The sequence below is a fragment of the Odocoileus virginianus genome, chromosome 6 (genome assembly GCF_023699985.2).
Source record: "Odocoileus virginianus isolate 20LAN1187 ecotype Illinois chromosome 6, Ovbor_1.2, whole genome shotgun sequence".
Taxonomy (NCBI): Eukaryota; Metazoa; Chordata; class Mammalia; order Artiodactyla; family Cervidae; genus Odocoileus; species Odocoileus virginianus.
In genome coordinates, this window is record NC_069679.1 from 48,703,471 (window position 1) to 48,717,168 (window position 13,698).

Genomic DNA, 13,698 nt, shown 5'->3' on the forward strand with positions numbered 1-13,698 from the left:
CACTGTGTACTTCTGATATTATCTGATGACAATTTATCATTGTCAGTGAGATACAGGGCTGTGTATGTTTTTTTAAAAGTTCTGCTGTGATATGGAAACAATTATCTTGTCAAAGCCAGAAAAACATTAGTTATGTCAAACAGTATAAGAAAACTCATAATGAAAAGTTTGGAAAGTGACGTGAAAGAGTGCGACTAATCTCAAGGCTTGGATGACTTCATGGATTTGGTTACCTGCAAGCCCATCTCAACCTGGCTGGCAGTTCCCCGTCCACCCCCCGCCCCCACTCCCCTGCCACCGCCTCGCCTTCCAGATGTGCTCTGGGGAAAACCCAGGGAGGGTGGGTGCTCAGGCCTGGGCCATTACTCCTGGATCCGGCTAGTGGGTTTCTGTTAATTACACAAATCAGTAACAGATGTGTTGAGGCTGAGCACCTCATATTTATCTCACAATGTGTTTTCTTTAAATGGCAAATGTTTTTTAAGGCCAAAAAGAAAAAAAATATATATCATTACATAGTTCTCCTCTGAAATACACAGCAAAAGGGATGAATACATGTCTCCAGAGAGGTATTTCGTCCTGTCATTTGAACAAGGAGCTAAGCCAATGGTCTCAGAATAGAAAGCCCTTTGTAACTGTCTGAGATCCTTATTAAAGTTTATTTAAATGTGGTATTCTATAAATCATAGCTTTTGTGTTCCCCAAGCTGTTAGATTGTAATTTGTAGCTGGGGTATTTTTACTCTATATAAAATGGTTGATAAGGTTGATAAATTGCTCCCACAGAGAAGGGAGCAAGGAGGAGCTTTCCCTAAATAGGAAAACAGTGAAGTTGGGAAAAGGAACACTCCACATTTTTTTTTTTTTTCTGATCTGTGAAGAGACACTTTTAGGCTTCCAAACAGATTAGTAGCATCATGCAGAACAGAAAATTTGGAAGTAGAAGTGGTGTGGCTGCCCCTAGGAGGATGCAGTTCCTAGGACAAATATTTTTGTTCAGGACTCCTGTTTATATAAACAATTTTGAATCACCCAAAATCAGAATGTCAGCAGTGGTCTGATCTAGTCTCAGGCCAGAATGCTGCTCACACGAGAGGCTGCAGAGGAATCCTTCTTTACTACCTCCTTTACTCCTCCCATCTCTTTGGGGCATCTGGTCAATCCATAACAATGGGGAAGAGCAGAAGAGAGAGAGAGAGAGGGAGAGAGAGAGAAAGATGGGGATAGTGGAGGTAGTAGAGGGCTTGAGGATGCCTTGAAGGGGAGAAACATGGATGGGAGTCCATGTGAGTCATGATCTGGCTAGTATGTCCCTCATCTGGTCCTAGTCATCCGAAGGGATCTTTAAAATTTTTCTGAATGTAGCTAAGGACTTAAAGAGGAAGTGGAGCATTTACTAGGATAACTATCTGAGCAGTTGGAGATCTCTTGCAAGGAAAGGAAGAAGCCTATAATAGTAGAAATACTGCTTGTGACTTTATTTTTTTAAAATCAGTTCAGTCACTTAGTTGTTGTGTCCAGCTCTTTGCGACCCCATGGACTACAGCACTCCAGGCTTCTCTGTCCATCACCAACTCTTGGAGCTTGCTCAAACTCATGTCCGTTGAGTTGGTGATGCCTTCCAACCATCTCATTCTCTGTCATCCCCGTCACCTCCTGCCTTCAATCTTGCCCAGCATCAGGGTCTTTTCCAATAAGTCAGGTCTCTGCATCAGGTGGCCATGGAGTTTCAGCTTTAGCATGAGTCCTTCTAATGCACATTCAGGACTAATTTTCTTTAGGATGGACTGGTTGGATCTCCTTGCAGTCCAAGAGACTCTCAAGAGTCTTCTCCAGCTCCACACTTCAAAAGCATCAATTCTTTGGTGCCCAGCTTTCTTTATGGTCCAACTCTCACATCTGTACATAACTACTGGAAAAACCATAGCTTTGACTAGATGGGCCTTTGTCAGCAAAGTAATGTCTCTGCTTTTTAATATGCTGTCTAGGTTGGTCATAGCTTTTCTTCCAAGGAGCAAGCATCTTTTAATTTCATGGCTGCAGTCACCATCTGCAGTGATTTTGGAGCCCAAGAAAATAAAGTCTGTCACTGTTTCCATTGTTTCTCCATCTATTTGCCATAAAGTGATGGGACCAGATGCCATAATCTTAGTTTTTTGAATGTTGAGTTTTAAGCCAGCTTTTTCATTCTCCTTTTTCTCTTTCAAACCCCTAAAGCCTAAACTGTGCTAATCAATACATATAACTGGGACAGGTGTTTTTTAAAAGTGAGTGACTCATGAATGACATTTGTAGAGGCAAAACTAGAGTTAGAGTAAACAGTGGTTGATATAATGAAATATTCATGAGAAAAGTGCATAATTATATCAAGGTATTTCATGTTCTTTAAATCATGCTCTAATTTTCCATTGATTTCATTAATACAGTAGTTTGTTATGGGTACAAATATCTTTGGTTGTAGCAATAAAGGATTGTATTTCCATAAAAAAGTATAATTAGTAGGAAAATGCACCTTTTTAAGAAGATGGTTAAACATACGACTTGAAGTTTGAATCTTTACATGATTCTTCCTCCCTCTGGCCCTCCCTGTCTTCCTTCCTTCCTTGCTTACTGAAGGTATTCACTTATGGGCACTATCCATTTGTCAGAGACAGAGTTTTAGGTGCAGTAGTAAAGAATCACTTTATTACCTTGCTAGGCAAAGGGGAACACAGTGAACTCCTGCCCTTGAAAACTGTGTGTCCCAACCTGGGAGGATTTGGTGAGGAGTTTTATAGTAATGGTTCAAGGGGGAGTTGCTGATAAGGGTCAGGGTATGTGAGGGCCTGTATTCCATTAACCTGGTCTCAGGTAATCTCTTGATGCATTTCTCTGGTTCTTTTAATCTGGCCTCTGTGATCTTCTCTGGAAGGAAGAGTGCTGACATCTTGCAGATGGATAAGGAGATGACAAAGGATGAGATGGTTGGATGGCATCACTGATGGACATGAGTTTGAGCAGGCTCTGAGAGTTGGTGATGGACAGCAAAGCCTGGCATGCTGTAGTCCATGGGGTCACAGAGAGTCAGACACGACTGAGTGACTGAACGAAACTCCCTTGAGGTGGAACCAGGACCTTGTCCCAAGCTTCACTGTTGTTTCTTGGCTTTTTCACCCTGTCTCTGTGTCCTGTTCCTGATTAACAGTTGCTGGAATCTTCCCTTTGGAACTCAAGGAAGGTCATAGAGGTTGGAGCTGTTCCCTACAAATAAGAAATGGGGGACATGGAAAGGCTTCCATGCCCAGGAGCTCCATGGGATCCTGCTGTTCCACCAAGAAGCCTGAAGTCTAGTGGGGAGGGCCTGGAAACCAGCACATAGATAATTATTGAGTCGACAGCTGTGAAGCAGTGAGGTATGGAATGTCATGGGACTACTGGCCTGGAACCCAGCTATGGAAGATGGCAGCGGGCAGAGCTCAGAAAGGCTTACTAGAAGATTGACCCTGGGCTGGCCTTTCAGGGATCCGTCAGAATGAAGCAGGTGAAGAGGGAAAGGATGGGAATCCCTGGTTTGGGATTCCCATCTCAAACTGAAGTGAAGACTGGTTTGGGCTGGAACACCACCCATCTGGCATAGTTAAGTCAGTGGGGTTTGGGATTAATTTAATGTGGGGTATTGGAGAGAGGAAGAGATATCAGATTTCTGACTTGGGCTCTGGGATGGAAGTGGTAGTGTCAGAAACTGATTTAGGGAACATAGGAAGGAGCCTGGTTAAGGGACTGTGAGAATGAGTCCAGGTCTGGACACTCTGAATTTGCAAAGTCCATGGCATGTCTTCAGGGGAGGGTCTACTAGCAAGTTAAGCATTTAACATTTATAAAAAGTTGTAAAATACTCAATAAATCTTTTTAGAGCACCCACCATTGGCTAGACACTGCTGTAGATATGGGAGTTATCACTGTGCATAAGTCTCTGTTTCATGGAAATTATATTCTGTGTTGGGCTTAGTCAGTCCGTCCTGTCTGACTTTGTGACTCCATGGACTATAGTCCACCAGGCTCCTCTGTCCATGGGAATTCTCCAGGCAAGAATACTGGAGTAGGTTGCCATGCCCTCCTCCAGGGGATCTTCCCAAACCAGGGATTGAACCCAGGTCTCCCACATTACAGAAAGATTCTTTACTGTCTGAGCCACCAGGGGGCCCAAGAATACTGGAGTCAGTAGCCTCTCTCTTCCTCAGGGGAACTTCCTGACCCAGGAATTGAACTGGGGTCTCCTGCATTCCAGGCAGATTCTTTACCAGCTGAGCTACCTGGGAAGATTATATTCCAGTGGGATGAAAACAGATAATAAAGGAGTAAATTAGTGAGATAATTTCAGAATTGCTATTAAGAAAGCATTGGGTATTGTAGAAGTTCTCATTGGGAAGTTAACACTGGAACTATGACCTGAGCGTTTAGAGGGAAATGTTCATGTGAATACCTTGGGGTTCAAGTATTCCAGACGGAGGGCATAGCAAGTACAAATGGCCCCTGACATAGGAATGAGCCTGGTAAGTTAAAGACAGTCAGTGAAGCTGAAGCTCTGTGAGTGAGGACAAGACTGCAGTGAAGCAAAGTTGAAGAGGTAGGCTGCATGGATCAGGAAGGGCTGTAAAGCATGGTGCAGAACCTTAGAAGTTCACTCTAAGTAAAATGGGAAGCCACTTGAAGGTTTTAAGCTAATGGTATCATTTTAAAGGACAAAAACCAGCATACAGAATTGTATTTGTTGTACACTTTCAACTATATAAAATGACATGAGCAGGGAAGCTTTTAAAGAAACTTGCCAAATGGTACCACGGATTGAGCAGTGGTTTCATGCCATGGTCAGTGCTGTGAATGCTGAGTACCAGGGCTAGGAGTTGGTCCTGACACTTGATAGACCAGCAGTTTTCCAACTCTGTGATGTCAGGACTCTATCAATATTTATCATTTGTTGTTATTGTTTAGTTGCTAAGTCATGTCTGACTCTTTGTGACCCCACAGACTGTAGCCCACCCAGGCTCCTCTGTCCATGATATTTTCCAGGCAAGAATACTGCAGTGGGTTGCCATTTATTTCTCCAGGGGATATTCCCGACCCGGGGATCAAACCCACATCTCCTGCATTGGCAATAAATTAGGAATTAAAATGGAGGAAAGTTAAACATTTATTAAAAAATAACACACCCATGACATGCTTATCTAAATAACATATTTTACTGAAAAAAATTATGGTACTTTTCAAAATAAAAAATTAGTTGTGAGAAGAGAGTAAGTTTTTATACTTAAGTTCTTACTATTTAGCACAATAGGAGGCACTTGGGTTCTCACATCTGCTTCTGCATCCAGTTGGTTGTGACATCACAAGTCATATATACTCAAATGAGAATGAGAGTAAAGAGGGAAAGTAAATAGCTTTTTAGCACCATTCTGATAATAATTTTGACACTGTGGATCCCCTAAGAGTTCCCTATACCACTTTGAAAATCTTCGTGTTCAGTGGCATTAGGCAGTCTCCTAACTTAATGGGCCTCAAACTAGTTTCCCTGTCTGTAAACTGGAAGCTGTTAATAGCTCCAACCTCACAGGATTGTTGTGATTATTTAATGAGTCAATAACATCTGGCCCATAGGATGTTCCATACATACCAGCCAGCTCATTTTTGTTTTCTTTTTGTTGTGATTCTGTGTGGCAGCAAGCCCTCTTGCAAGAAATTGTAAAAACTCATTTAAACTTTATTCTCACTGATTTTCCTTTCCTGTCCTCTCTTGCTCAACTTGTGAAATGAGGCTTCAGATCTGAATACCAGCTTACAAACGCTACCATCAGATAACTGCAGGTTTAATGCTAGGCACTTTGTGGTGATGTTTATGGCATTTTAGGCCAGACCATCAGTTTGTTTTGTTGTTGTTTAGTTGCTAAGTTGTGTCTGACTCTTTTGGGACCCCATGGATTGTAGCCCACCCAGGCTCCTCTGTCCATAGGATTTTCCAGGCAAGAATATGTAGTGGGTTGCCATTTCCTTCTCCAGGAGATCTTCCCAACCCAGGGATCAAACCTGTGTCTTTTGTATTAGCAGATGGATTTTTTACCACTGAGCCACCAGGGAAACCCCACTCACAGTTTAGCTTGTCATAATTTTCCAGACTCTTTCTTTCTTTCTTGTACCTGAAATCATCTCTCCTCAGTGAGAAGTTGGATGGTGGATGAGGTGGAGGAAAAAGAGATCCAACAGTGTGAGGTTTTGCCTGGGGTTATCAGACTTCAATTAAATTGCTTTCCTCCTCTTATATATTCCATGCTTCAGTCATGAAATGAATTGATATGAAACCATCATAAAATACTTGAGGGTTTGTGTCAGCTACTGCTTTCTTTCTGGATGGGATAAGTGAAATTCTCAATCTTGGCTTCACAGTGGACTCACCAGAGAAATTTTTTAAACTATTGATACTTTGATCATCCTACCTCCAAAGACATTGATTTAATTGGCCTGGATATGGCATGGGCATCAGGATATTTAAAATACTCCCAGTGCCCAAAGTCCCACCAGACTGTGACTAAAGAATAAGGTCATGTGTTTCCCTTTTTATTGTAAAAAATAACAAATCTACAAAAAAGTACATAATATATAAATGTCAGCTTAACAAATTGTAAAATGAACACTCACATCCCCATGATCCAGTGCAAGAACTAGAAGGTTGCCAAACCCCAGAAGCTCCCTTGCCTTTTCTCAGTCACACCTCATTTTCCAACTCTCTGGAGGTAATCATTGCCCTGATATTTTATACTCATGTTGTTTTATAATTTTACCATATGAGTATAAACCTCTAAACAACATAGATTGGCACATTTTTAAACTTTACTGAAAGGGAATCATACTCTTTTGTCTGGCTTCTTTTGCTCAACATTGTATATATTTTTTGATTCATTTGTGGTTTTGGATACAGTTATATAGTTCCTTGCTTTTCATTATTTTGTAGAATTCTATGATATCAGTATACCACAGTGTCTGCCATGAATGTTTCTGGTTTGGGGCTTTTATAACCAGGGCCAGTGTGAGTGTTTTCGTAAGTTTCTTGGTGCTGGAAGGCAGGCATTCTGACATATATTTCTAGGAATAGACTTGTTGGACTCATTGGCTCATCTGAAGGAAGAGAAGGAGGCTGAGCAGACAGGAGTTCGGCGGAGGTGGTATCTGCGACTCTGTTAACACTGTACTGTGGGCAGGGCCTTTGGAGGGTTGCACTGCTCTGAGCCATGTGCCTGGGGATGCTGAAGATGTACATAAGGCAGCTAGGAGCTCAGGACCCTCTGCTTTTAATCGTTTTCTGAGACTAGAGGGATAATGTTCCCATCAAGGGTAGAGATCCTGTTGACATACTTCCCAATCTGGACAGCCTCCTGAGATTAGGGTCTATGGCAGGACACCTGATTGGCCCACAAAACATCAGACTTTCATCCCAACCTCAGCAGCTGATAGAAAGAGATAAACACGGTCTCTGGAGGAAAAAAAAATCATCCTAGGCCTTAAAGTGGTTCTTAAATTCTCATCCTCTCCCTTATCTTGACAGGTATTCCCCATTCCTTAGTTCATTGAGGCTTTGATGAAGATATTTTTTTTACCCTTAGTTTTTGTTGTTGTTGTCTTCAGTGGGGAATTTGGTATTAATCAATTGTTATTGATGGCACATATCTCTGTCACATATAGGGTTTCCCAGGTGGCTCAGTTGTAAAGAATCCGCCTACAATGCAGGAGATGCAAGAGACGCAGGTTCAATCCCTGAGTCGGAAAGATCCCCTGGAGAAGGAAAAGGCAACCCATTGCAGTATTCTTGCCTGGAGAATTCCAATGGACAGAGGAGCCTGGAGGGCTACAGTCCATGAGTTCACAAAGAGTGGGACACGACTGAGCATGCATACGTGCATCTTCGGTGGGGAATTTGGTATTAATCAGTTGTTACTGATGGCACATGCTCCTGTCTTATATGAGTACCATAAATCCAGGCTTGTTTCAGATACCTCTGCTAGAATATCCTGGGGTTACCAGGGAATGCTGACAAGCTTTTCTGGTCTATTCTTATGGTTGCCTGACACTCCAGGCAACTGCCCTGCCCTTCTGCAGGTTCTCTCTTGCCACATGGAGTCTCAGATCCTGTAGAATCTGCGCTGTTTGTACTACTTTGCTCCCAGCATAAACATAGGCTGAGGTATGCTAGAGTTAGCCCATACTGGTCCCTAAGAACTGCTTGTTAAATGTGAGCCAGTGGTTAAACACAGTTGTTAATGAAAATTAAATTCTATAAACTTATAATTTAAATAAACTATATGGAAAACAAAGTTCATAACTACTCCAAACTCATCACTTTATTTTTTTTTCTTTTTTTTTTCATTTATTTTTATTAGTTGGAGGCTAATTGCTTCACAACATTGCAGTGGGTTTTGTCATACATTGACATGAATCAGCCATGGAGTTACATGTATTCCCCATCCCGATCCCCCCTCCCACCTCCCTCTCCACCCGATCCCTCTGGGTCTTCCCAGTGCACCAGGCCCGAGCACTTGTCTCATGCATCCCACCTGGGCTGGTGATCTGTTTCACCCTAGATAATATACATGCTGTTCTTTTGAAACATCCCACCCTCGCCTTCTCCCACAGAGTCCAAAATCTGTTCTGTACATCTGTGTCTCTTTTTCTGTTTTGCATATAGGGTTATCATTACCATCTTTCTAAATTCCATATATATGTGTTAGTATGCTGTAATGTTCTTTATCTTTCTGGCTTACTTGACCCTGTATAATGGGCTCCAGTTTCATCCATCTCATTAGAACTGATTCAAATGAATTCTTTTTAATGGCTGAGTAATATTCCATGGTGTATATGTACCACAGCTTCTTTATCCATTCGTCTGCTGATGGGCATCTAGGTTGCTTCCATGTCCTGGCTATTATAAACAGTGCTGCGATGAACATTGGGGTGCACGTGTCTCTTTCAGATCTGGTTTCCTCAGTGTGTATGCCCAGAAGTGGTATTGCTGGGTCATATGGCAGTTCTATTTCCAGCTTTTTAAGAAATCTCCACACTGTTCTCCATAGCAGCTGTACTAGTTTGCATTCCCACCAACAGTGTAAGAGGGTTCCTTTTTCTCCACACCCTCTCCAGCATTTATTGCTTGTAGACTTTTGGATAGCAGGCATCCTGACTGGTGTGTAATGGTACCTCATTGTGGTTTTGATTTGCATTTCTCTGATAATGAGTGATGTTGAGCATCTTTTCATGTGTTTGCTAGCCATCTGTATGTCTTCTTTGGAGAAATGTCTGTTTAGTTCTTTGGCCCATTTTTTAATTGGGTCATTTATTTTTCTGGAATTGAGCTGGAGGGGTTGCTTGTATATTTTTGAGATTAATCCTTTGTCTGTTGCTTCATTTGCTATTATTTTCTCCCAATCTGAGGGCTGTCTTTTCACCTTACTTATAGTTTCCTTTGTTGTGCAAAAGCTTTTAAGTTTCATTAGGTCCCATTTGTTTATTTTTGCTTTTATTTCCAATATTCTGGGAGGTGGGTCATAGAGGATCCTGCTGTGATTTATGTCGGAAAGTGTTTTGCCTATGTTCTCCTCTAGGAGTTTTATAGTTTCTGGTCTTACATTTAGATCTTTAATCCATTTTGAGTTTATTTTTGTGTATGGTGTTAGAAAGGGTTCTAGTTTCATTCTTTTACAAGTGGTTGACCAGTTTTCCCAGCACCACTTGTTAAAGAGGTTGTCTTTTTTCCATTGTATATCCTTGCCTCCTTTGTCGAAGATAAGGTGTCCATAGGTGTGTGGATTTATCTCTGGGCTTTCTATTCTGTTCCATTGATCTGTATTTCTATCTTTGTGCCAGTACCATACTGTCTTGATGACTGTGGCTTTGTAGTAGAGTCTGAAGTCAGGCAGGTTGATTCCTCCAGTTCCATTCTTCTTTCTCAAGGTTACTTTGGCTATTTGAGGTTTTTTGTGTTTCCATACAAACTGTGAAATTATTTGTTCTAGTTCTGTGAAAAATACCATTGGTAGCTTGATAGGGATTGCATTGAATCTATAGATTGCTTTGGGTAGTATAGCCATTTTGACAATATTGATTCTTCCAATCCATGAACACGGTATATTTCTCCATCTGTTTGTGTCCTCTTTGATTTCTTTCATCAGTGTTTTATAGTTTTCTATGTATAGGTCTTTTGTTTCTTTAGGTAGGTATACTCCTAAGTATATCAATATGAATTGGCCACAGGTATACATGTGTCCCCTCCATCCTGAAGCCCCCTTCCACTCCGTCCCCATCCCATCCCTCTAGCTTGTCACAGAGTCATGGCTTTGGGTGCCCTGCTTCATGCATCAAACTTGCACTGGTTATATATTTTTACATATGGTAATATATATGTTTCAATGCTATTCTCTCAAATCATCCCACCCTCTCCTCCCACAGAGTCACTTTTAACCTCTCCTCCCACTGAGTCACTTTTAAATGAGTTTACCATCTTTTGCTGATTACGCTCTTGAGGTTCATTGTATCTGTTGGATTGATGTGGTTTAATACAGTGGTGTGCTGTGGCACATCTCTTCTTAACTCAGTAATATGACCGCTTGAACAGCCAATGGAGAATATTTACATCATGGAAACTGGTAAATGTTACAACTCAGGCTTTTTCTTTCTTTTTTTTAAGAGCTAGTTGTTAAACACCTAGCATATCACTGGACATAAGGCCCCCTTTCAGATCCTCACAGCAGAGTTCAGACAATTTAATAAACCTCAAAGTGGCGCTAGTGGTAAAGAATCCATCTGCCAAAGCAGCAGATGTAAGAGATGCAGGTTTGAAGATCCCCTGGTGGAGGGCATGGCAACCCACTCCAGTATTCTTGCCTGGAGAATCCCCATGGACAGAGGAGCCTGGTGGGCTACTGTCCATAGGATAGCAAAAAGTTGGACACAACTGAAATGACCTAGCATGCACGCACAGATAACAAAAGAGAACTTAAAAAAACTGGTTACTAGAAATGGTTATTCTGAGTCACAAGCATAAGCCTCTTGGTGGTCCCTAATGTTGCCCCTTTGGCTAAATCCTGTCTCAACTGTTTATTGGTAGTAGAATTCGACTTTCCTGCCTTGTGTTTGGCATACCCTCAAAGAGAATGACATTGAGCAGGTCTTTCCTATGTAGATTCCAGGCCTCAACTCTCTGAGATATTCAGAGAATAAAGCAAATTCCTTCCTTCTCTCATCTACCCCACACCTCCTTTTTTCTGTTCTCATTTTTTTTCTTTTTTTTTTTCCTTGAGAATGAACTCTCCTTGAATTGATTGACATGTCCACGCTCCTTACTTCTTACCAAGGGACTAACCTTGCTCAGAATACAATAATCAGCATTTTTCACAGTGTCTGGTTTATTCAGTGTTGAATTAAACCACCTGTGGAGCTTCAACAGAAATTTCACATTGAGATTTGGCCTTTGAAGACTGGCTTCCACTTCTTCTTTCCTTGAACAAGTATATACCCATCTCGAACAAACAGCAATGCAAAGACATATAATAGTCCAAATCCAGATTTAGCAATAAAGCCACCAAAATATTTTTTTTCTTCTATATAGTCTACATGTACAGGACATGATTTGAAAGATTGCCTTACCTATATAACTATGTAGAACCTACCTTTAGCTTCTCTGTCTGGAATATTTGCATTTAAGATTCCTGCTGCTTTCAGAATTTCCCTAAGAAGAATATGTGCTTCAGAAAATATTCAAAATCCAGCAGTTCTTTCCACTGATCATCTGATCCAGTCACCTTCATTTCTCATCTGGAGCACTGCACTAGCCTCCTAATCGGTTTCCCAACTTCCACAATTGTACCTCTTTTGTCTATTCTCAGCACAGAATCCAGAGAATCAGGTTAAAGTGCAAATCATGATGTTCCTTTGCTCAAAATCCTCCAGTGTTGTCGTCTTTTATTTAGGGAACAATCCATAGTTACCTCTGTAGGACCCTCCTGTAATTATTTCTTTGAAATTCATGATACTCCCTGTAGGTTGCTTTGCTCCAGCCAAATGGGCTGTCTTGCTGTCCTCTGAACATGCCAGATGCTTTCTTGCCTCACAGATTCTTCATGTGATCTACTTGCCATACGAACTGTTCATGTCCCAGAAAGCTGCATATTTTGATCCTTAATTTTATTCAGACTTTTGTCTCAAATGTTACTTCTTAGTGATACCTTCTCCAATCACTGTACAGCCCTTCCCTATTTCCTACCCTCTTTCTACCCTAGTATTTGTTACTTTCTTACTCATTTACTCATCAACTATGTATCTTGTTTATTATATAAAATCTTTTTTGTTGTTTGTTTCCTCGGCACCATTACAGTGAAAATTTCATGAGAAATTTTTATCTGATTGTATCATGTTAAATTATCATTGCTGAGAACCTGGTACCTGGCACATAGTGGTTTCTTAATAAATATTGAATGAATGAATGATACAGTGGTAGAACAGACATTGATTAGGGGCTGGAGACCTATGTTTTGTTTTAAAAATATTTATTTATTTTGCTGCATCAAGTCTTAGTTGTGTCATGTGGGATCTTTCATCATGATGCATGGACTCTCTGGTGTGGCTCGAAGGCTCTAGAGGGCACAGGCTTCAGTAGTTGCATCATATGGGCTCAACTAGTTGTGGCACACAGGCTTCAGAGCATGTGGGCTCAGTAGTTGTGGAGCGTGGCATGTGAAGTCTTAGTTCCCTGACCAGGGATCAAATCTGCATCCCCTGCATTGCAAGGCAGATTCTTAATCACTGGAACACCAGGGAAGTCTGTAGAGCTGGAGACCTATGTTTTAATCTTTCCCTTTGCCTGTGATAAGGTCTATAATACTTTCTCCATTCTGTTTCTACATTTCTATGTACTTACTAATACAAAAGAGATATAAGGACTATTTCATATGCCTCACTTTTAGTGAGGTTCATGCAAGGAAACTGTTGTCTATAGGTGTGAGGGATATTTTTTTTGTCTGATTTATATCCAGTGTAGCAAGCAGCTAGCTCCATGCCCACCTTGCTTTAAACCACTAACAAGAAAAAGTTCTCCATGTGAACAAAGGATGGGACTGACAGGTTCATTTCTGTATCTCCCTCTGAAGATGTTCATGGATCCTTTGCTATTGCTTAGCAGTTCAGGTAGTTGGACTTACTAGAAGACATTGAAAACCTAAAGGATGAAATAACCCACCAGAGGGGCCAGAGCTCATGTGCATCCAGCACTGTGTTAGGTGTTGTCTACATGTCTGATGTCCTTCTCCCCAACTGAAATTCTATAAGGAAAGTATGATTTCATTTTAGAGATTAAGAAATTGAAGTTTAGAGAGATCTAGTGTCCCATAAGCAGCAAAGCTGATAAGAGACTGAGCCTGGGGAGAACTCAGGTCTATCTGACTCTAACATCAAACTCCCATCCACTTTAGGAGATTGAGATAGTTAGTCCAAGAGCCTCTAAGTGAATATTCTCACACCTATGTATGCTGTTTCTCACTGATGTGTTAATTTTGTTTCAGACTGTCTACGACCAGTGGTTCATTACCCTTTTTAACATTGTCTACACATCGCTGCCTGTTTTAGCCATGGGGATTTTTGACCAGGTATGTGTTTTCCTCTGTCTTTGTAACTTACTTTGCTCTGT

The 13,698-nt window shown here is 41.2% G+C and overlaps 1 protein-coding gene across 6 annotated transcripts in view; it reads left to right on the plus strand.

The window, feature by feature from the left end:
• The window catches only part of ATP8B4 (ATPase phospholipid transporting 8B4 (putative)), a 299,006-nt gene that overhangs the window by 264,875 nt on the left and 20,433 nt on the right, over window positions 1-13,698 (plus strand). For all 6 annotated transcript variants that reach the window (XM_070469294.1, XM_070469295.1, XM_070469293.1 and 3 more), the window contains one exon: window positions 13,574-13,657. In XM_070469294.1, coding sequence (XP_070325395.1) covers window positions 13,574-13,657 — 84 coding nt within the window. The remainder of the gene's footprint in view (window positions 1-13,573; window positions 13,658-13,698) is intronic.